Raw genomic sequence first — 23,700 nt, forward strand, 5'->3', positions numbered from 1 at the left:
GAGGCCAAGGTAAGCTTTCGGTTTTATTCATTGCCGCCGGGGCCTGCCGTTGTAACTGCGTGTAGTACACTGTACTGTGTGATTTGTCCACTTGGATTGGACTGTGGGATTGCTAACATGTAAATTCTATTTGGTTGACTATAACGTTATTATAGTTACAACTAGGGCTGGGATGATATCAGTTTTGATATCATTAGTTTTGTGGCAAGGAAACTAAGTGGATTTAACTTCTTTAGGAAAACATTGTCATCCAGAGTCATTTTCCAACCTATAACAAACTATTTTACATACAGCAGTTTTTTAAAGGACCAAAGAATTTGGTCTGCTTAGTGTGTAGTTTTTTTTTTTTTGCCATGGAAAAAAATATTGCGTCCCGATTTTATAGGCTGTGTAGCGGTTTTGTTATGGTATGACGGTTTGACTGTGCTCTGAAGGCTACAAGCGAAGGTGAAAGGAGGAATTATACAGTACAACGCGCATAGTAATGATGCTGTATTTGGCTGCTATGAAAGTGAACTGTGTGACAGTAATCAGGGGTGTATTCGTTCTGCCAATTCTGTTGCAAAACATTTCTTAAATGGAAGCCCTGTTTTAGCTGATTAGCTGTTGTCTTAGCTAGCTCTCAAAATCAACACCTGTGATTAATTTATGCCTCGCTGTATGTCTCTCTCATATGTCAACATGCCTTGTATACTGTTGTTTAGGTTAGTTCATTGTTTTCTTTTACAATGGAGCCCCTAGTTCCACTCATTATACCTCCTTTGTTCCACCTCCCACACATGCGTTGATCTCACCCATTATAACCAGCTTATCCAGAGATACCTCTCTTATCACTCAGTGCCTGGGCTTACCCCCGCTGTACCCGCACCCCACCATACCCCTGTCTGTACATTATGCCCTGAATCTATTCTACCACGCCCAGAAATCTGCTCCTTTTATTCTTTGGCCCCAACTCTCTAGGTGACCAGTTTTGATAGGCTTTAGCCGTACCCTCATCCTACTACTCCTCTGTTCCTCGGGTGATGTGGAGGTAAACCCAGGCCCCGCGTGTCCCCAGGCACCCTCATTTGTTGACTTCTGTGATCGAAAAAACCTTGGTTTCATGCATGTCAACATCAGAAGCCTCCTCCCTAAGTTTGTTTTACTCACAGCTTTAGCACACTCCGCCAACCCTGATGTCCTTGCCGTGTCTGAATCCTGGCTTAGGAAGGCCACCAACAATTCTGAGATTTCCATACCCAGCTACAACATTTTCCATCAAGATGGAACTGCCAAAGGGGAGGAGTTGCAATCTACTGCAGAGAGAGCCTGCAAAGTTCTGTCATACTTTCCAGGTCTATGCCATAACAGTTTGAACTTCTAATTTAAAAAATGAACCTCTCCAGAAATAAGTCTCACTGTTACCGCCTGCTATCGACCCCCCCCCCCCCCCCCCCCCCCACCCGCGCTCCTAGCTGTGCCCTAAACACCATTTGTGAATTGATCGCCCCCCATCTAGCTTCAGACTTCGTTCTGTTAGGTGACCTAAACTGGGATATGCTTAACACAGTCCTACAATCTAAGCTAGATGCCCTCAATCTCACACAAATCATAAAGGAGCCCAACAGGTACAATCCTAAATCTGTAAACATGTGCACCCTCATAGACATTATCCTGACCAACTTGCCCTCCAAATACACCGCTGCTGTTTTCAGTCAGGATCTCAGCGATCACTGCCTCATCCGCTACGGGTCCGCAGTCAAACGACCACCCCTCATCACTGTCAAACGCTCCCTAAAACACTTCTGCGAGCAGTCCTTTCTAATTGACCTGGCCCGGGTATCCTGGAAGGATATTGACCTCATCCCGTCAGTCGAGGATGCCTGGTCATTCTTTCAAATAATTTCCTCACCATCTTAGATAAGCATGCCCCGTTCAAAAAATGCAGAACTAAGAACAGATATAGCTCTTGGTTCACTCCAGACCTGACTGCCCTTGACCAGCACAAAAACATCCTGTGGCGGACTGCCATAGCATCGAATAGTCCCCACGATATGCAACTGTTCAAGGAAGTCAGGAACCAATACACGCAGTCAGTCAGGAAAGCAAAGTCTAGCTTTTTCAAGCAGAAATTCACATCCTGTAGCTCTAACTCCAAAAAGTTGTGGGACACTGTAAAGTCCATGGATAACAAGAGCACCTCCTCCCAGCTTCCCACTGCACTGAGGCTAAGTAACACGATCCCCACTGATACATCCATGATAATCGAAAATTTCAATACATTTCTCAACGGCTGGCCATGCCTTCCTCCTGCTACTCCTACCCCGGCCAACAGCTCCTCCCCCCTGCAGCTACTCGCCCAAACCTCCCCAGCCTCTCCTTCACCCATATCCAGACAGCAGATGTTCTGAAAGAGCTGCAAAACCTGGACCAGTACAAATCAGCTGGACCCTCTCTTTCTAAAACTATCCGCCGCCATTTTTGCAACCCCTATTACCAGCCTGTTCAACCTCTTTCGTTTCGTCCGAGATCCCTAAAGATTGGAAAGCTGCCACGGTCACCCCCCTCTTCAAAGGGGGTGACACCCTAGACCCAAACTGTTACAGACTTATATCCATCCTGCCCTCCCCATCTAAAGTCTTCGAAAGCCAAGTTAATAAACAGATCACTGACCGTTTCGAATCCCACTGTACCTTCTCTGCTGTGCAACACGGCTTCCGAGCCGGTCACGGGTGCACCTCAGCCACACTCAAGGTACTAAACGATATCATAACCGCCATCGATAAAAGACCGTACTGTGACAATACGGTGATTGACAGAGTCGAAAGCCTTGGCCAGGTCGATGAAGACAGCCGGACTGATCCACCTCTACGCAGACGACACCATTCTGTATATTTCTGGCCCTTCCTTGGACACTGCGCTTACTAACCTCCAAACGAGCTTCAATGCCATACAACACTCCTTCCGTGGCTTCCAACTGCTCTTAAACGCTAGTAAAACCAAATGCATGCTTTTCAACCATTCACTACCCGCATCCGCCCGGCTAGCATCACCATCCTGGACGGTTCCGACCTAGAATATGTGGACAACTATAAATACCTAGGTGTCTGGCTAGACTATAAACCCTCCTTCCAGACTCATATTAAACATCTCCAATCCAAAATCAAATCTAGAATCGGCTTTCTATTTCGCAACACAGCCTCCTTCACTCACGCCGCCAAACTTACCCTAGTAAAACTGACTATCCTACCGATCCTCGACTTCGGTGATGTCATCTACAAAATAGCTTCCAACACTCTACTCAGCCTGCATCCAGTTTGCTATCACAGTGTGATCCGTTTTGTTACCAAATCACCTTTTTCCACCCACCACTGCGACCTGTATGCTCTAGTCAGCTGGCCCTCACTACATATTTGTCGCCAGACCCACTGGCTCCAGGTCATCTATAAGTCTATGCTAGGTAAAACTCTGCCTTATCTCAGTTCACTGGTCACGATAACCACACCCACCCGTAGCACACGTTCCAGCAGGTATATCTCACTGATCATCCCCAAAGCCAACACCTCATTTGGCCGCCTTTCCTTCCAGTTCTCGGCTGCCAGTGACTGGAACAAATTGCAAAAATCGCTAAAGTTGGAGACTTTTATTTCCCTCACCAACTTTAAACATCAACTATCTGAGCAGCTAACCGATCACTGCAGCTGTACATAGTCCATCTGTAAATAGCCCATCCAACTACTTACCTCATCCCCATACTGTTTTTGTTTTTACTTTTTCTGCTCTTTTGCACACCAGTATCTCTACTTGCACATCATCATCTGCTCATGTATCACTCCAGTGTTAATCTGCTAAATTGTAATTATTCGCTCCTATGGCCTATTTATTGCCTACCTCATGCCTTTTGCGCACACTGTATATAGACTTTCTTTTCTCTTCTGTGTCATTGACTTGTTTGTTATTGGCTTGTTTATTGTTTACTCCATGTGTAACTCTGTTGTCTGTGTCACACTGCTTTGCTTTATCTTGGCCAGGTTGCAGTTGCAAATGAGAACTTGTTCTCAACTAGCCTACCTGGTGAAATAAATAAATAAAATAAAAAAGCAAATGGAATGAAATTGGGAGGGACCTAACTGAATATGTCCTATAAACTTGTTTTTGTTTCATTTTGCAACTGTTTCGACTAATGATTACACCCCATATCAGCTAGATGCAGGCTAGAGTGTTCAAGGCGGTATTGAATGTGTTACTGTTTCACCTTGTCTCTTGACCTGTGCACCTATGTTATGAACTTTAATTTGTAGGCTACGTTGTAGCAACCTCATGATGGGTATAGGACAAATTTAGATGATAATTTAGTAACCTAAACCTATTGATATGGAATATGAATGACAGTCAGCCAATATGCTTTAATAGAAATAAGGCCATGCTCAGTAAAAAAAAAAAAAGTCCTTCCTAATCTAGAACGGCACCGACCACCACTGCCAGGCACTCCGGTCATGTAAGGTAGTTGAGTACTGAAATGTGAACTCAACTCTGCACCATCCATTTCTACCTGGAGCAACCTGTCATGTATATGCTGTTGAGAAACATTAGCTTACTACTCATATGTGGCACATATCAACACATTTTTTTGTCTGTCACTGGCGTAGTTGTTATATACTGTAGGCCTAATCATGATTGTGTGGTTGTTTTTGAAAGTGTGAATTACTGTTCACTTCCGACCAGCTGCAGCCATGGAGAGTTCAGCCAGCACAGGAAAACAATAAGTAGCACGCTGACTGCACAAGCAGAATGATCTCTCTCCACATGTAGCTGAAGCAATGCTATTCATCTGGAAGGCTCTTCTGGCAAACATGTATACAGTACCTACTTGCTTAGTGCTTGTTGACTACACATAAGCATGACATGGTAGAAATAATAGATTTTACTGTGGATACTATCGATGTCTGTGTTCATTCAACGCTAGAGAGGAGTACTGAGAGGTTTTGGATTGATGGTTTTCCTTTCAGAGATGTGTTTTTTACACTCACTGGAGAGTGGTGTAAAGTTTGTCCAACTAGATACCTCAGCAGAGCACTGTGCTTGTAAAATGGAGTTTATTTATGGTTGTCTGTAGTACGCTGTCTCTTTCTCAGCAGTATTTCTTGTCTCTGTGAATGGATTGATTTAGACCTAGTGTGAATGTAACCTAAATGGAGCACCTAATGACTGTCATTGAACTCAGCAGAGAAAGGAGTGTTCTGCTATATGAAGAGGTAGTTATCTTGGCTGTATAGTGTGTGTTACATCACTGTTGGTTTCCATGGTAGCGATATCAGCAGGGAGCATGCGAGAGCTGAAAAGAATGGAGGGATGAGGGAGTGGGAAAGGAGAAAATTGCGCTCGGGGGTATAGAGCATCACTCACATGGCTGTGTGTGTAGGCACCTCAGTGAACTAGACTTGCTGAGTGGGTGCTAAGCATCTGTCTTTGACCTCCGTATGTCAGCACTGCTGCTGGAGTTGAGCTCATTTCTCAGATGTAATCCGCCTTCCTACCTTGGTTCAGAAACCTTGCCTGTATTTCCTCACCAGCTCTGTGTTGAATCTTCTCCTTTCACCAGCACTATAGCAGCAATGGATGATGGAATATGGCTGTTTCTCACACAAACACTGACTGACACTGAAGTGAGGAGGATATTCAGTCCCTCTTAGAGGACGATGGAAGTAGGCTAGATTAGAGATGCGTATTTATTATTAAAAACAACAGGTTTTTGTTGTGACGCTTTCCCTTTGCACTGACTGACACTAAGAATTCCAAATAGAAAAGTGGGTGGCCTCTGGGTATACCAGAGCTGCTATATTTGGCTCTGTCAGTTTGCATACAGATCTGCAACAGTCTGCAATTAGCCAACTTCCTGTTTTAACACAGGATACAGGACACGCAGTGCTCTGCTGTGCTGTGAGCCATTGATACACCGTAGTGGCTGTATGGATGAGACATGCATAATTTAATGGTTCTAGAACTCTACCGTACATTTATGGAGTTCCGACCCCCCCCCCCCCCACACCAAGCCATCGGAAAATACGAGTCAGCCACTTCCAGTTCCCCCTCACTTCCTGTTCTCGGCCGGCCTGAGTTGAGAGGCAGTGGATGAGGGTGAGGGAGGCAGTGGATGAGGTTGTGTGATACTGTACTGGCCCTCCTATGGTGAATTGACCATGCCGTGTGTGCCTTTGTCTGATGCAGCATAAACTGTATGGCCTTGTCATGTGCCTCTAGTCTTTTCTCTGGCTTCCTCCTCTTTCTCATCCTCAGGGACAGAGCAGAGACACGCTTCAGGCCCGGCATCTGCTGTGTTTTGCCTGCATACTATAGCCTAGATCCAGCCAAAACCGATCATACTGCTCACTAATGTAGCCTAGATGCAGCTGATACAGACCATACTGCTCTCTCTCACAGCACAGAGCTTTGCCTGACAGATGAGCTGAGAAAGTGGTGGGTTTAGCTTTTAGCGATCTGAGCAGTGGACAACAGGCAGAGGGAGGTTTCATTTCCTTTGGTAGGATCAACTCTCATGCATTTACCTCACTCTGAAGGTCACTGTGGAGAGGCACAATTATTAGCGCTTAGAAATTATTATCTGCATAGAGCAGTCTTTATTTTGGGGGGGCCTATATTTCACAAATTCTAGTACATAGGCTATTGCAGTTTATAACAGCACATTAAGTGTTTAAAAAAAAAAAATTGCAGTAGATGAGGTTGTGCCAGTGTTCATGCACATTGGTTGAAAAACAAGGTAGTGACAGTTAGACTATTTTTCCTCTGCATGTGAAGCTTATTCACAGCTACTGAGTTGAGTTGACATACAGTAAACTGCAGATTAAAGCTGTTTAACAGAACTAACCAGAGTAGCATTTTGAATCTGGTTCTCTTTTGCTTAGTGACCAGACCACATGTGGTTGTCTACCAGGCTGAGCATACATCATGTTCCAGTGTGGTGCTAGTCTGTCAATCTTCTCTTCTGTTGTCCTGCAGCTCTGATGGTACCAGCTGACCAGTGACACCTGCCTGAGGACACCTCCCCCACCCCCTTTACCATGTCTGGGATCCAGGTGAGAGGAGAACACACCTGCACATGCTAGTAGTGCGAAAGTCAACTGTTTGTTCATCCCTGCTCGCAATTGCTAATAACCCATCCAACTGTATGTGAAAATCAGAGGCCCAATAACATTGCGCAAATTTTTTACTTGTATTTTTATTTCACCTTTATTTAACCAGGTAGGCTAGTTGAGAACAAGTTCTCATTTACAATTGCGACCTGGCCAAGACAAAGCAAAGCAGTTCGACACGTACAACAACACAGAGTTACACATGGAGTAAAACAAACATACAGTCAATAATACAGTAGAAAAATGAGTCTATATACACTGTGAGCAAAAGAGGGGAGAAGGGAGGTAAAGGCAAAAAAAGGCCATGGTGGCAAAGTAAATACAATATAGACAGTAAAAACAACAAACTTCTTAAAAATAAAAAAAAACACTGGAATGGTAGATTTGCAGTGGAAGAATGTGCAAAGTAGAGAGAAATAATGGGGGTGCAGGAGCAAAATTATAGATGGGCTATGTACAGGTGCAGTAATATGTGAGCTGCTCTGACAGCTGGTGCTTAAAGCTAGTGAGGGGGATAAGTGTTTCCAGTTTCAGAGATTTTTGTAGTTTGTTCCAGTCATTGGCAGCAGAGAACTGGAAGGCGAGGCGGCCAAAGTAAGAATTGGTTTTGGGGGTGACCAGAGAGATATACCTGCTGGAGCGCGTGCTACAAGTGCGTGGTGCTATGGTGACCAGCGAGCTGAGATAAGGGGGGACTGTACCTAACAGGGTCTTGTAGATGACCTGGAGCCAGTGGGTTTGGTGACGAGTATGAAGCGAGGACCAGCCAAGGAAAGCGTACAGGTCACGGTGGTGGGTAGTATATGGGGCTTTGGTGACAAAACGGATTGCACTGTGATAGACTGCATCCAATTAATTGAGTAGGGTATTGGAGGCTATTTTGTAAATGACGTCGCCGAAGTCGAGGATCGGTAGGATGGTCAGTCTTTGTTGCGAAATAGGAAGCCAATTCTAGATTTAACTTTGGATTGGAGAGGCCCTCCGATTTGACACACTGAACTCTATCAGAGAAATAGTTGGTAAACCAGGCGACAATCATTTGAGAAACCAAGGCTATCAAGTCTGCCGATGTGGTGATTGACAGAGTCAAGCCTTGGCCAGGTCAATGAATACGGCTGCACAGTATTGTTTCTTATCGATGGCGGTTAAGATATCGTTTAGGACCTTGAGCATGGCTGAGGTGCACTCATGACCAGCTCTGAAACCAGATTGCATAGCGGAGAAGGTATGGTGGGATTCGAAATGGTCGGTAATCTGTTTGTTGACTTGGCTTTCGAAGACCTTAGAAAGGCAGGGTAGGATAGATATAGGTCTGTAGCAGTTTGGGTCGAGTGTCCCCCCCTTTGAAGAGGGGGATGACCGCAGCTGCTTTCCAATCTTTGGGAATCTCAGATGACACGAAAGAGGTTGAACAGGCTAGTAATAGGGGTTGCAACAATTTCGGCAGATAATTTTAGAAAGAAAGGGTCCAGATTGTCTAGCCCGGCTGATTTGTAGGGGTCCAGATTTTGCAGTTCTTTCAGAACATCTGCTATCTGGATTTGGGAGAAGGAGAAATGGTGGGGGCTTGGGCGAGTTGCTGTGGGGGGTGCAGTGCTGTTGACCGGGGTAGCCGGGTGGAAAGCATGGCCAGCCATAGAAAAATGCTTATTGAAATTCTCAATTATATTGGATTTATCGGTAGTGACTGTTTCCTATCCTCGGTGCAGTGGGCAGCTGGGAGGAGGTGTTCTTATTCTCCAAGGACTTTAGTGTCCCAGAACTTTTTTGAGTTTGTGTTGCAGGTAGCAAATTTCTGCTTGAAAAAGCTAGCCTTGGCTTTTCTAACTGCCTGTGTGTATTGGTTTCTAGCTTCCCTGAAAAGTTGCATATTCTGGGGGCTGTTTGATGCTAATGCAGAACGCCATAGGATGTTTTTGTGTTGGTTAACCTGTTGCGACGAGCAATCCCGTATCCGGGAGCGTAATTATAGCCTTAAGCTCATTACCATAACGCAATGTTAACTATTCATGAAAATCGCAAATGAAATGAAATAAATATATTGGCTCACAAGCTTAGCCTTTTGTTAACAACACTGTAATCTCAGATTTTCAAAAAATGCTTTTCAACCATAGCTACACAAGCATTTGCGTAAGAGTATTGATAGCTAGCATAGCATTAAGCCTAGCATTCCGCACGCAACATTTTCTAATTAACAAGAAAAGCATTCAAATAAAGTCATTTACCTTTGAAGAACTTTGGATGTTTTCAATGAGGAGACTCTGTTAGATAGCAAATCTTCAGTTTTTCCAAAAAGATTATTTGTGTAGGAGAAATCGCTCCGTTTTGTTCATCACGTTTGGCTAAGAAAAAAAAACGAAAATTTAGTCATTATAACGCAATTTTTTTCCCAAATTAACTCCATAATATCGACAGAAACATGGCAAACATTGTTTATAATCGATCCTCAAGGTGTTTTTCACATATCTTTCGATGATAAATCATTCGGGGCAGTTGACTTTCTCTTCTGAACCAAATGGAAACGTGCATGCACCTGGAGATTACGCAATAGTTTCGACGGAGGACACCGAGCGGACACCTGGTAAATGTAGTCTCTTATGGTCAATGTTCCAATGATATGCCTACAAATACGTCACAATGCTGCAAACACATTGGGGAAACGACAGAAAGTGTAGGCTCATTCCTATATAAGGAGACATTGGAACACAGCGCCTCCAAAATCTGGCTCACTTCCTGTATGAAATTTCATCTTGGTTTCGCCTGTAGCATTAGTTCTGGGGCACTCACAGAGACAATATCTTTGCAGTTTTGGAAACGTCAGTGTTTTCTTTCCAAAGCTGTCAATTATTTGCATAGTCGAGCATCTTTTCGTGACAAAATATCTTGTTTAAAACGGGAACGTTTTTCATCCAAAAATGAAATACTGCCCCCAGAGGTTCAAGAGGTTAAGGGCAGTCAGGTCTGGAGAGAACCAGGGGCTATGCCTTTTCCTGCTTCTAAATTTCTTCATGCTTATTTAAGATGGTGAGGAAGGCATTTTTTTTAAATAACCAGGCATCCTCTACTGACGGGATGAGGTCAATGTCCTTCCAGGATACCCCGGCCAGGTCAATTAGAAAGGCCTGCTCGCTGAAGTGTTTCAGGGAGCGTTTAACAGTGATGAGTGGAGATCATTTGACTGCTGACCCATTTACGGATGCAGGCAATGAGGCAGTGATAGCTGAGATCTTGGTTGAAAACAGCAGAGGTGTATTTAGAGGGCAAGTTGGTTAGGATGACATCTATGAGTGTGCCTGTGTTTACGGCTTTGGGGTGGTACCTGGTAGGTTCATTGATAATTTGTGTGAGATTGAGGGCATCAGTCTTAGATTGTAGGATGGCTGGGGTGTTAAGCATGTTCCAGTTTAGGCCGCCTAACAGCACGAGCTCTGAAGATAGATGAAGGGCAATCAGTTCACATACAGTGGGGCAAAAAAGTATTTAGTCAGCCACCAATTGTGCAAGTTCTCCCACTTAAAAAGATGAGAGGCCTGTAATTTTCATCATAGGTACACTTCAACTATGACAGACAAAACGAGAAAAAAACTCCAGAAAATCACATTGTATGATTTAAAAAAAAATGAATTTATTTGCAAATGATGGTGGAAAATAAGTAGGGGACACCTACAATCCACTTATAACCACGCACCCACGTTGAGAATCACTGCCCTAGAAGACTAAATAAATCCTTGCTCAACATAATATTGTCATAAATCGATAGAATGAATGCTTCAATCTAGTTGACATCGGTAAAGTTCTGTCATCCCTGCTTCTTTTGCGGAGCAAAGACGTTTAGGGACTGGGTGGGGAGATTTTTTTTATTTGAATTTTAAACTCAAAACAGAAGATTTTCTGTGCTAAGTTTGACCCGTTGTAAGGAAATAGAAAGCTATGAAAACGACCCAACATGTTTCTGAATAAATATGCACCCAAGCAGAACTGAAATCTTATGTGGTTGTAATACTATCAGCTTTTATGATTCCAACAAATATACCGCATGAAGAGATGCCGTTTAACTGTGTATTTGCATTCTCTCTAGATGAAAGAAATAAATCATATTTCTCCACTCCTGTTCCTGAGTAAAAATGTTGCCTACATTTGGTCTATCATTTTACTGCAAGAAATGTTTAATTCTGCAGGTGTTAATATTAAGGCTGAGAGGTTAGTGTCCAGATTTCATTTTCCATTTAACCCATCTGAACAATGGGCTACTGTTCCCTTGATGTGCCATAGGCATATTTGATGTCCCCAGTCTTGTGACTGTCAAATTTGTACAGAGCCATCACACAGATCACTGCTATCATCCTCTTACCACGTCACCAATGCTTTCCCAAACATTACTTCTCTGGCCCTCGCTTCTCTTTATTTTCAGCTTTCCATTTCACAGCTTTTCTCTTATTGAATTAAACTCCCAACTTTGTCTGCCTGTTCCCACAATCATTTTGTGATTGGTGTATAGGCGATTTGACGCACGTACAGTTTGGGCCCTGAAGCTCAGGCTGACAGCCTAAAGTAATGAAAGAGAACCAGTGTACCCTGTTATTATAAAATGCACAAGAATTCTACATTGTTCTTTTTAATTCTTTTTTTTTTTTTAAGGTATTGTTTTCTCTTTTATTCAACCCAACCCACCTTCATCCACACAATATATCATGACCCTAAACGCGCCTGCCCCGCAGATACAACCACGGGGACTGCAGGTTATGAGTCGACCCATGAATCACTAATTCACGCACGCATCCTACTTACACACACATTCTAATGTGCCGTGCCCCTTCCAGACGTGTCATATTTCCTGACTGACATTAGTGCTTCTGCTTTTCATCTGTCAGCAGCCACAAAGCATGATTACAACCCCCTTGCATCCCCCATATTCACATTTGCTTATCAACCCAAATTATTTTAATCTTTGGCACACAACAGTACATAACTCTCACATCGCTCCCTCTGTGACGCTCGTCTCTCTGACTCCTATCAGGAAATGATTGAGGGATGTGTGTCCCGATAACGATATCAGACATACAGAGCTGTGCGTAGAGCATTGCTTCAGGAATACACCAGGTTATATGAGGATAGTGGCTGCGCCCCTCCCTATATAGTGCACTACTTATGACCAGAGCCTCCAGGGAATATGGTGCCATTTTGGACACACCTTGTGTCCCTCTCTCACACACACACACACACACACACACACTCTGCTGTGTACTGTCATTGCCTCTAGCTGATAACATACAACCATGACTCCTGTGAAGATGCTATTTACAACACTAATGCCACAACACCACCGGTTAGACGTAGGAGCCTCAGTTAATGCCTAAAGAATAGGCCCACATGCTATATGGTCTGAATAGCGTGTAGGACAAACCAGTGTAGCTATTTTTTTTCCCCCCACCTTTATTTAACCAGTTGAGAACAAGTTCTCATTTACAACTGCGATCTGGCCAAGATGAAGCAAAGCATTGCGATACAAACAACACAGTTACACATGGAATAAACAAACGTACAGTCAATAACACAATAGAAAAGTCTATATACAGTGTGTGCAAATGTAGTAAGATTATGGAGGTAAGGCAATAAATAGGCCATAGTGGCCTGTACATAGCCCATAGGACAATAAATAGGCCATAGTGGTGAACCAATTACAATTTAGCAATTAAACACGAGCGATAGATGTGCAGAAGATGAATGTGCAAGTAGAAATACTGGGGTGCAAAATAAGTAAATAACAATTTTTTTAAAAAATGTATCCGTTATTTTACCAGGTAAGTTGACTGAGAACACGTTCTCATTTGCAGCAACTACCTAGGGAATAGTTACAGGGGATGAATGAGCCAATTGCAAAGTGGGGATTATTAGGTGATGGTTTGAGGGCCAGATTAGGAATTTAGCCAGGACACCAGGGTTAACACCCCTACTCTTACGATAAGTGCCATGGGATCTTTAATGACCTCAGAAAGTCAGGACACCCGTTTAACGTCCCATCCGAAAGACAGCACCATACACAGGGCAGTGTCCCCAATCACTGCCCTGGGGCATTGGGATATTTTTAAACCAGAGGAAAGAGTGCCTCCTACTGGCCCTCCAACACCAACACACAACCTTGACCAGGTCGATGAAGACTTCTGCACATCGTCTTTTATTGATGGCGGTTATGATATCGTTTAGGACCTTGAGCGTGGCTCAGGTGCATCCATGACCAGCTCGGATACCAGATTGCATAGTGGAGAAGGTACGAAATGGTTGGTGATCTGTTTATTAACTTGGCTTTCTAATACTTTTTTAAAGGCAGGGTCGGATAGATGTAGTTCTGTAACCGTTTGGGTCTAAAGTGTCACCCCATTTGAAGACAAGGACGACCGCGGCAGCTTTCCAATCTTTGGGGATCTCAGACGTTACGAGCGATTGAACAGGCTAGTAATAGGGGTTGCAACAATTGTGGTGGATAATTTTAGAGAGGGTCCAGAGTGTCTAGCCCAGCTGATTTGTAGGGGTCCAGATTTTGCAGCTCTTTTAGAACATCAGCTATCTGGATTTGGGTGAAGGAGAAATGGGGAAGGCTTGGGCAAGTTGCTGTGGGGGGTGCAGAGCTGTTGACTGGGGTAGGGGTAGCCAGGTGGAAAATAATGGCCAGCCGTAGAAAAATGCTTATTGAAATGATCGTAGATTTATGTGACCGGTGACAGTGTTTCCTAGCCTCAGTAGAGTGGGCAGCTGGGAGGAGGTGATCTTATTCGCCATGGACTTTACAGTGTCCCAGAACTTTTTGGCGTTTGTGCAAATTTCTTTTTGAAAAAGCTAGCCTTTGCTTTCTTAACTGCCTGTGTATATTGGTTCCTAACTTCCCTGAAAAGTTGCATATCGCGGGGGCTATTCAATGCTAATGCAGTACGCCACAGGATGTTTTTGTGCTGGTGAAGGGCAGTCAGGTCTGGAGTGAACGAAGGGCTATATCTGTTCTTAGTTCTACATTTTATGAATGGTGCATGCTTATTTAAGATTTGAGTTGTAGACCTTTTTTTTTAATGCTTGTTATGTATTATTTTAACCCTATTGCAATTGAATTTCTCCCTAGGGTGTCAATGACGACATAAATGCAATTCACTCGTCCAAGCTATGACTGTCTGTAACCTTTTTACTGTAGTCAATCTCAGCCTTTATAACAGCGCCTCTCCTCTTCACTCGTGACCTAGGTGCCATGGTTGCCTGGCACAGAGTGTGTAGCCAAGTACAACTTCCAGTCGACGAATGAACAGGACCTGCCTTTCTGTAAAGGAGATGTGTTGACCATAATTGGAGTCACCAGGGTAAGCACGGGTCACCTTTCCAAACTGTGGAAATGTAAGTAGTGTGTAGTTGTGTAGTTATACAACGGTGTTAAAACCTCTTCAAGGATTGGACCCTTTTTTTCTTCAATTTTCACCAAAAATGACACCTGTAGCTCAGGAGCTGAAGCAAGGATATGTATATTCTTGATTACATTTGAAAGAAAACACTGAAGTTTGTGGAAATGTGAAATTAATGTAGTAGAATATAACACATTGGATCTGGTAAAAAGACAACACACACTTTTTTTGTACCATCTTTAAAATGCAAGAGAAAGCCATAATGTATTATTCCAGCCCAGGCACAATTTAGATTTTGGCCACTAGATCATCAGTGTATGTGCAAAGTTTTAGACTGATCCAATTAACCATTGCATTTCTGTTCAAAATGTTGTCTCAAGACTGCCTAATTGGTTTGTTAATACATTTTCAAGTTCATAATTGTGCACTCTCCTCAAATAATAGCATGGTATTATTTCACAGTAACAGTTACTGTACATTTTACAGTGTAGTTAGAATAACAATAATTCAAGCTTTCTGCCCATATCTGATATTTCTATGTCCTGGGAAAAGGTTTTGTTACTTACATCCTCATGCTAATCACATAACCTCTACGGGATCGGTGTGCTAACGTAGGCTAACGGGTGTTTCTGCTGATATTTCAGGATCCCAACTGGTACAAAGCGAAGAACACAGTGGGCAGAGAGGGAACCATCCCAGCTAACTACGTCCAGAAAAGGGAAGGGGTCAAGTCGGGGGGAAAACTCAGTCTTATGCCGTAAGTACATGATAGGACTTTGCTGCTCTGTCACATAAGATGTGCCCTTACCTGTGAGAAGTTCCCATGTTTCACTGTATATTAAAGGTATGACTGGTGCTTAGTTCATTAGAAGGGGAGGGGGGGGGGGGGGGGTGTTACAAAGGCCTGACAGGAGATGTTGGTAATATTTGTTGTTTTTTTACCGCCTCTTCTCAGTCCCGTCTGCTCTCTGGGTGGCTGCCTGCCAATGTGGGTGGGGCTAAGTGCCGCTCCGATTTGAATCTGGCTCTTTGAAGGGCCAGCTATTTCAAAAGAGGAAAAAATTAGACTTATGCAAATGGTATAAAACTGGAGGCCAGGAGATAATCAGAGTTATCTCACTCCCTCACACACACACAGGACAAGGCTGAAGTTGATGCACTCAAACGTGTTGGACCAAAACACACTGTTGTGTGTCTCTCTCTGTTTCTCTCTCTCTCTCACACACATACACACGCACACACACACACACACACACACACACTGCAGACTCTCTCCCCCAACATCTCATTCTTCTGAGCTTAACTGCCCAGCTGAGGAGAGGAAAGCTCAAGCTGTGTGGTGAAGGGCAACCAGTCAAGTGTTACAAGGAAGAACAAAGGCACGGCTACTCCACTGGACAGGGAACTGACTAGAGGGAGTGAGTGGGTTTGCTGTCCTTATGAAGTAGAGGTCACCAGTGGAGGGACTGGGCAGAGTCCACTGCCCTCCTACTCTCCTTCAGCTGTAAGAGAGCAAACTCTCTGTAAAAACAGCCAATAATACATCAGCCCTGTGGATGCCCTCAGAGAGGAGTGGTTAGTGGTGTGAGTCTGAGGGGGGGTTGTTGTTATTATGAATTGGTAACAGATGTATTGGGGAAAACTCCCTGTTGGCTTATATAACTAACAGTGTCAGCTGTGTTCTTGGGTCTGTTGATCTCCACACCCTGAGAGATGCTGCTCTTTGACCTCACAGCTCACTGCTGCCACCTGCTGGTAATCATCCACTCTGTTGGAAGGGAGGTGGGGTTACAGCACCACCCTAAAGAAGACTGGCAAAAGGCCTCCGTCCCCTGCTCACTGCAGTCTCTCTCTCTCCTACCTCCTTCCCCACTGTCCTTCCTTACTCTATTTCCCCCTTATTTCTAGCAGCCTGTTCTCCCTAGTGAATGGCACAAACTGAAACATATAAATGGCATATTACATGCCCTTCTTCCTCATTAAATAGTCTGACTGGTTGGTCATATGTTTGGCTGGTAGCTCCTGTGTGCTCCTCCTGTGTTTTGGCTGTTGGTTACTCAGTGTCTGGCTGACTGCTGGCTTACTGGCGCCTGCTCTCAGATTAATGGGAGTTAAGGAGGCTGCTGTCCATGGAGAAGCAGCTCCGCTGATCTAATCAACTCAATCCTCCCTCCGCATTAAGCCGCTTTGCACAGGCCCTGCTCTGTCTTTGTGCTGGGCAACGGAGGGAGGGAGGGAGGAAGGGAACTGTGTAAATCAATTACACACTTTGATTACCCTTAACTCACCAGCCCCCAGAGAGACCCCTGTGGACCTCCTACTGCTCCTGTTTCCATACTGCTGGGGGATTCTGTGTTAGGGTCTACTACAGATAAGAGATGAATGATCTTAAGGAAAAAGCCAAGCAAGGGGTGGAGTTTATCCTGTAGATCTTGTACATGAGGTGAGATGGAGGCCGTGTTTAATAGCTTGAGGCAAAACAAAGAAGGGAACCACGTGTCCTGCAGCTTGCCTTGCGGTCAGCCGGGGGCAGGTTTCATAGACTGTTCTGAGGGGATGAGAGCCACTGTGCTGTTCTCTCTAAAAGCCTCTCTCCTCTGTGTGGTCTCACCTCTCTGTGAATAGAGAGGTCTGGTAGGCCCTGCCTTGCCGGCTCTGAGCTGCTTTGCATTTTCCTGTTATTGCAGAGCCTGTGTCAGTTTCCGTCTTTGCCTGCCCATGTGTGTTTTTCTGTGTCTGCGTTTCCTGTTTACGCCAAGGCACTTTCTCACTGGCTCCTTGAGACACAGACAGACTCACTCCACTGCTCTAAGTACAACTGCCTAGAAATGCCACTGCCTTACATTATGCTGATCTACTGCTGTTGTCCCCTTTACCTTGTCTATGACTGACTGTTTATCAACTCTTTTAATACAGGGCTTTGTATGCGTTACATCGCCAACATTGCACGCTAGCAATAATGAGTAGATCTCCCCTCTACTTATAAATTGTATTTTTGCCCCTTTGATGACCTTGGTATGGTAATTTTCTGTAGTCCACTAAGGCCCTATCTCTGTGTCCTGTCCCTCCCCCTCTCTCCTCTCCTTCTCATGTCCATCTCCAGATGGTTCCATGGTAAGATAACGCGGGAGCAGGCAGAGCTCCTCCTCTACCCCCCAGAGACTGGTCTGTTCCTGGCGAGGGAGAGCACCAACTACCCTGGGGACTACACCCTGTGTGTCAGCTGTGACGGTAAGGTGGAGCACTACCGCATCATCTACCACAACGGCAAGCTCAGCATCGACGAGGAGGAGTTCTTCCAGAACCTCATGCAGCTGGTGGAGGTAAGGCAGTGTTAGCCTGTCAGTCCCAAACGCTCCCTATTTCTTACTGTTTAGGCTACTCCCTCCCACTCTGCTTTCCCTGTATGGTGTTAAGGTACTCGTCAATGACGCTTAGTGACATAGTTGGAGAAGGCAAAGGGGGTGGAGGTTATTGATCGGGGAGAAATCAATATTATTTTATTGATACTTTTTCTGCAAGTATGGATTTAAGATAACGTTAGCAAGCGCTAGTCGGCTGTACGTTTTTTATTTTTCACCCTATAGCTTGTTCTGCCTTTTTTAAATAGGGAGCCAACATGTTTTCAGCACTTTTTAATTCCATGACTGATCAAAACTCCTTTTCTCATACTCTCTCGTCTCTCTGCAGCAGACATATAGTGAGCAATATGTTTGGAACATCAAATAGCAAACAAAATTGAAGTATCAAATCACAATACATACAGAATCGACACCTAAGTATCATGATGCTATATCGTGAGTCGAGGTCGACCGATTAATCAGGCATGCCTATTTCAGGTTTTCTTAACAATCGGTAATCGTCAAATCTCTCTCTCTCTCTCGCTCGCTCTCTCTCTCGCTCTAATATTGTGACACTATTTCTCACATTCTTGTGATTTCTAGCTCATTCTTTTTCCCCTTACTCTCCACTGGCCTATCACAACAGGCTCCACACAAGTTATGGGTCAATAGACCCACATTCAGTGGGATTTGTGGTGTTAACCACATAATGGAAATCAAACACTGTTGTGTTTAAGGGATTAGTCAATCACATGTTAAGTACTTGGGTTGTTATGGATGGTGGGTACTTGTGTGGAGATTCAAGTGTGTATTCAGGCACATTGAGTATTTTTGTATTGTCCAATTATCAGTTATAAAACCTTGGTTTCATGACTGCAAATATGCAGAAATAATGTGTTAATTTGATCATGGGTCTTTAAAGCTCAAATAGTGTTGACATGAATATATTTGTTTAGTAGCTTGTACAGAGGCAATAGTTCCTATACCATGCTGCCCTCTGGTGGTTGTGAATGCTACTCACATGTAAAACACAGTGGCAGTCAGATTACACTCTATGACTGGGTGCTTCTCCATTGATTAACAAACTAATCACAGGTCAAAAGGATGGCCGGTGTGTTTAACTGGTTAACCTGATCACATGTAGACCAGTTGGCGTCGACAGGATTATGTGAGTGTATCTAAAGTGAAGGTGTGGTTAGTGACCTCTCGCCACCAAAAACACAATTCCCATGCTTCTCCTGTTAACTAGCAGTCCCCTCTAGCCCTACAATCCCAGCATCCTTTTCACCCCAGACTGCTGAGAGCCTTCTTGACTCCCGCTCTTTGTTGTCTGGTCTTTGACATACGGTTGACAATGCAGTTCTACCTCCTCAGTGTGACTATGCAGCTACTGTTAATACACACACTATCCAACTCGCCATGTTCTCTCTCGCCGATCTCCATTCAGCACTACACTAAAGATGCCGACGGCCTCTGTACCAGACTCATCAAGCCAAAGCTGATGGAGGGAACGGTGGCCGCCCAGGATGAATTCTCCAGGAGTAAGAACACTTTACTAACCTTGTGTTTCCATTCTCTGAGTCACTCTTGGTCTGTAAGAATACACAGTGACTCGGTCTGTCTTCATCTTCTGTAGTACAGGAAATTTGGGCTTAATCACTTCAATTAGCAGTAAGTCTTTAACCTTGTGCTTTGCTCTGTCTGGGGAAGGATGATATTTCATTAGTTCTGCTGGAACCAAAGTCTGACTTTCTCTCTCTCGATCTCTTCCCCCCCCCCCCCACACACACAGGTGGATGGGCCTTGAACAGAAAGGAACTCAAGCTCATCCAGACCATTGGCAAAGGGGAGTTTGGAGGTAAAGACCCTAACTGAGACCAGCGCTGATAAAGATGTCTCTTTCCATCCCCGTGTGACATCTGTGTGTCGTTGTCCAATGTTACCTCTCTATGTATCTGTTCAGATGTGATGGTGGGGGACTACAGGGGGACCAAGGTGGCAGTGAAGTGCATCAAACACGACGCCACGGCCCAGGCGTTCATTGCTGAGGCCTCCGTCATGACGTAGGTCTCAACCATTCTGTTTTACGGTCTTACCCACTTTCTCTATAATACCTTATTACTGTGTGTTTCTGTGACTGTACACCTTAGTGTGTAGCTATGTCACTAAAAACCCTCTCTCTTCCCTGCAGGCAACTGAGGCACAACAACCTGGTTCAGCTGCTGGGCGTGATCGTAGAGGAGAGGGGCAGTCTCTACATCGTCACAGAGTACATGGCCAAGGTACTTCAGTCTAGTCTATTGCTTGTCCAGGGACTACTCTATCTAGGCCGTGGGCTGGAGTCCACTGTCTCTTTATGATAGGGTCTGTTCATACTGCCCAGCTTGACAGCCGTCCCCCTCTCCCCCCACCACAGGGCAGTCTAGTGGACTACCTCCGTTCTCGAGGACGGACCGTGCTGGGAGGAGACTGTTTACTCAAATTCTCACTGTAAGTCATCCTCAGGAAGTTCTGCAGTATTGGATTTCTTTATTCAATTATAATGTGATTTCCCTGGAGAGGATGCCAGGAACCAAAGTATTTTAAATGGCTATTGGTATCACTTATCTACAATGAAATGAGTTATTTGTCTTGGCTGAGTGATCCCATTGTTTCTCTCTTTATCTGTGTCTCACATCTCCATTTGGTGACTCCTCCTCGTTCTCCCCTGCTGTGCAGTGACGTATGTGAAGCCATGGAGTACCTGGAGGCCAATAACTTTGTGCACAGAGACCTGGCGGCCCGGAACGTGCTGGTGTCTGACGACAACATCGCCAAGGTCAGTGACTTTGGTCTGACCAAGGAGGCCTCATCCACACAGGACACTGCCAAACTGCCCGTCAAATGGACCTCCCCCGAAGCCCTGCGAGAGAAGGTGAGGGTGGAAAAAGAGGGGATTGGATGAAGGAGGGAGGGAGTGTAAATGGGAGGATGTTTAAATGGTGTAAATAGTGTAGCCTAAGCTCTGTCTTTGTGTCTTGTGTAGTTGACCTCAGCCTCTCTCTCTGCTCCCTCCAGAGGTTCTCCACTAAGTCAGACGTGTGGAGTTATGGTATCCTGCTATGGGAGATCTACTCCTTTGGGCGTGTGCCTTACCCCAGAATTGTAAGTATGCCTCCAGCAGGAGGCAGCAGCTTTCTGTATTGCCTTCTCCAATGCAAGGCAAAAATGGCTATATCTTGATGAGTGATGTCTTTCGTATTATTTAATAGCTGTTAAGCTTGTGCACAGGCAGATAGGTTGAGGCCGCTGTTCAGACAGTGGAGGATGTTATAACGTACTAGTAGAGTATGTGGTTGAGTTGATCACGCCCTCCTCTCTGCTCCTCAGCCCCTGAAGGAGGTGGTGCCGCGGGTGGAGAAGGGTTACAAGATGGACGCCCCCGACGGCTGCCCGGTGGTGGTTTACGACGTCATGAAGCAGTGCTGGACCCTGGACGTGGGGCTGCGGCCCTCCTTCCGCATGCTGAGAGACAAGCTGTCACATATCAGAGCCAAGGAGCTCTACCTGTGAGGGGCAGAGAGGGAAGACACAGCAGACTAGAGCGGAGGGAGGGAGCGTCCAGGCTGGGGGAAACTAACTGAAGCAGGAGCGGAAGTCATCTGCCTGCTTCACCTGTAGACCACACCCTACCTGATACCTGACCTGAGACTGTAGTAAACCCTCCCCTGTGTTACCTTCCCTCTCTACTCTTCTGAAAGAAAGGAACAGTGTGTGTGTGTTGTATAGCTTTCTGTCAGCTGGTTGTCTTCCTCTGTTCACTCCATCGGCCTCCCTCTACCCCCTTCCTCCTGTTCTCCCAGTCTCTCCACTGTGGCATTGTCACCACCTCAAACTCTTTTCTGATTTTCTTCTTTTCCAAAACGTGATAATGGGGAGGCTGGCCTTTTCCTCCACATGTTCGTCAGGTGCTCTCAATCTCTCCTCTCTCTGTGCCATGATCATTCCTGTATCTCTGTGTTGGGTGGTAGTGTGGTGCTGCATGCTGTCTGTCCCTTACCCTCCTGTGTGGGGCCTTGCTTGGGGCCTTGGCTCTGTGCCAAAGTGCCTCCAGTAAACAGAGCTCCAGATCCCCTCAGCCTCCAGAACCTACTCCTCCACTCAGACTATTCCGTTTCTATCCCTTTTTTTTATTTCTTGTCTCTGAGGTTGGTTGTTGATTTGCTTTGAAGTTGTCTCCCTCCGGCTCCAGAACAGGTTCTTCTATGTCCGTTAAAGAGAACGTGAACATTTGAGAAGAAAAGAGGCCAGTGCATAAAGAGCCTCAGCCTATCTCCAACTCAACACAGGACTACAGAACAGGAGAGGGAGGAGCACTTCTCAACATGGTCGATTCATCATATGTGGGCTTGTTTTATATTTAAATGATAAAAAATAAAAAAAAACTTAAAGAAGCCACGAAAAGACAGACTGAAGGATATAAGAATGTTTTGGTGTCTGTGTGAAGCGAACGCTGGGGTTGGGTATGTGCATGCTGTGCGAGAGGCCTTGGGTTTAACTGTCAGTGCTTTCAATGTTTTATTATGCTACCATGATTATGAATAAATCATTCCATCTGATTAGTGTGGAAAGAATGTAAACACTGACATCACAGGGAGTGGGGGCTCCCCTCTGAAAGCACCTGGGTACTATTCAGTCATGTGAATGTCCTGGATGATAGAGGTAACAGCAGGGCAGTGGGCCACTGGGGATGCCCTGGGTGTTTGTTCCATATGAAGTGAACCTCGAGTCATTATGCTATTACACACATTCCCGCACAGTAAATATTCATTTACACAGAGGTAATACAGCAATTCCACACACTTTACATACCCACTGGGTTCATACATATACTTGGGCCAATGAATCTTATTTGGTTGAACTGTGAATAAGGTATTCTAACTATGGATTGGTCCTGTGGTCTTCAAATCGCATTTTATTGGTCACATACACATGGTTAGCAGATGTTATTGCGAGTGTAGCGAAATGCTTGTCAGAACCTGTGATTTCACAGATTGAGCCTAAAATAATTCTCACACGCAGCTCTGTTTTAGAATGTAGAAGTGTTTCTGAGGGTGTGATAACAGATATTGCTGATGTGCCAAAAGAGCCTTCAAGGTGTGAAGCTGCAGTGTTCTGTGTCAGCTGACCTGTTTCCATTTCGAATGGTCAGTCAAATAGACTAAAGCTCCTCTCATCATTCATTCTCTTCTCCATTCTCTCCTCTCTGGAGTGGCTGTTCCTCCACTTGCCTCCAGTGATGTTCTGCTGCGAACAGGGGGCACACAGAATGATTCTGAGCCTGAACTGAGCAGAGCACACAGTCCAGCTCAAAAGGAACAGCTTTACGGGCCTTTTCTGTTCTGTCTTGTGTATTTTTTTTTTTTTTGTAAAGGGAAAAAAAAAACATTTGATTCAATTATCTTCAGCTTTTGTGTCTTTCTTTCTGGCTCAAAGCCTTCCTTCTTTGCCCATGTGTCTTTCTGTTTCCATCCCTCGTCCTGTCTCGCCCCTTTACAGCAGTTGTCTATGTCCCTGGCTGGCTGGCTCGTTTTGATTCCTATGAATGTTAATGGCGCTAACAGTCCACAGAGTGGTAACAATGGGCTGGTTACACAACACAAGGTGCTCTCAGCCAAGGCTGTGCGGTTCTGCTCAGCTGTCAGGACCCATCATTACACTGGGCCGTCACTCCATCTCACATTATACAGTGCTGCTGAAAACACAGGAGGAGCATTGCTGGAGAGGGACCTCTCAGATTTAGATCTCTATGGCTTAGGCTACTGCAAGAGTGCAACAATTAATCTTACTCACCCAGTCATGTGATGG

The 23,700-nt window shown here is 44.9% G+C and overlaps 1 protein-coding gene across 4 annotated transcripts in view; it reads left to right on the plus strand.

Moving 5' to 3' along the window:
- The window catches only part of LOC110526572 (tyrosine-protein kinase CSK), a 44,038-nt gene extending 20,745 nt beyond the window's left edge, over positions 1–23,293 (plus strand). For 3 of the 4 annotated variants that reach the window (XM_021607650.3, XM_090238855.1, XM_021607651.3), the window contains 12 exons: positions 6,997–7,073; positions 14,360–14,473; positions 15,157–15,269; positions 17,616–17,835; positions 19,301–19,394; positions 19,646–19,711; positions 19,817–19,916; positions 20,045–20,135; positions 20,270–20,343; positions 20,572–20,767; positions 20,911–20,997; positions 21,223–23,293. In XM_021607650.3, the coding sequence (XP_021463325.1) occupies positions 7,059–7,073; positions 14,360–14,473; positions 15,157–15,269; positions 17,616–17,835; positions 19,301–19,394; positions 19,646–19,711; positions 19,817–19,916; positions 20,045–20,135; positions 20,270–20,343; positions 20,572–20,767; positions 20,911–20,997; positions 21,223–21,405 (1,353 nt within the window). In that variant the 5' untranslated portion in view covers positions 6,997–7,058 and the 3' untranslated portion in view covers positions 21,406–23,293. The remainder of the gene's footprint in view (positions 1–6,996; positions 7,074–14,359; positions 14,474–15,156; positions 15,270–17,615; positions 17,836–19,300; positions 19,395–19,645; positions 19,712–19,816; positions 19,917–20,044; positions 20,136–20,269; positions 20,344–20,571; positions 20,768–20,910; positions 20,998–21,222) is intronic. The other variant, XM_090238856.1, reaches the window with a different exon arrangement.
- Positions 23,294–23,700: the final 407 nt, after the last annotated feature.

Source organism: Oncorhynchus mykiss, chromosome 6 (genome assembly GCF_057628025.1).
Source record: "Oncorhynchus mykiss isolate SJ-2025 chromosome 6, ASM5762802v1, whole genome shotgun sequence".
Classification (NCBI taxonomy): domain Eukaryota; kingdom Metazoa; phylum Chordata; class Actinopteri; order Salmoniformes; family Salmonidae; genus Oncorhynchus; species Oncorhynchus mykiss.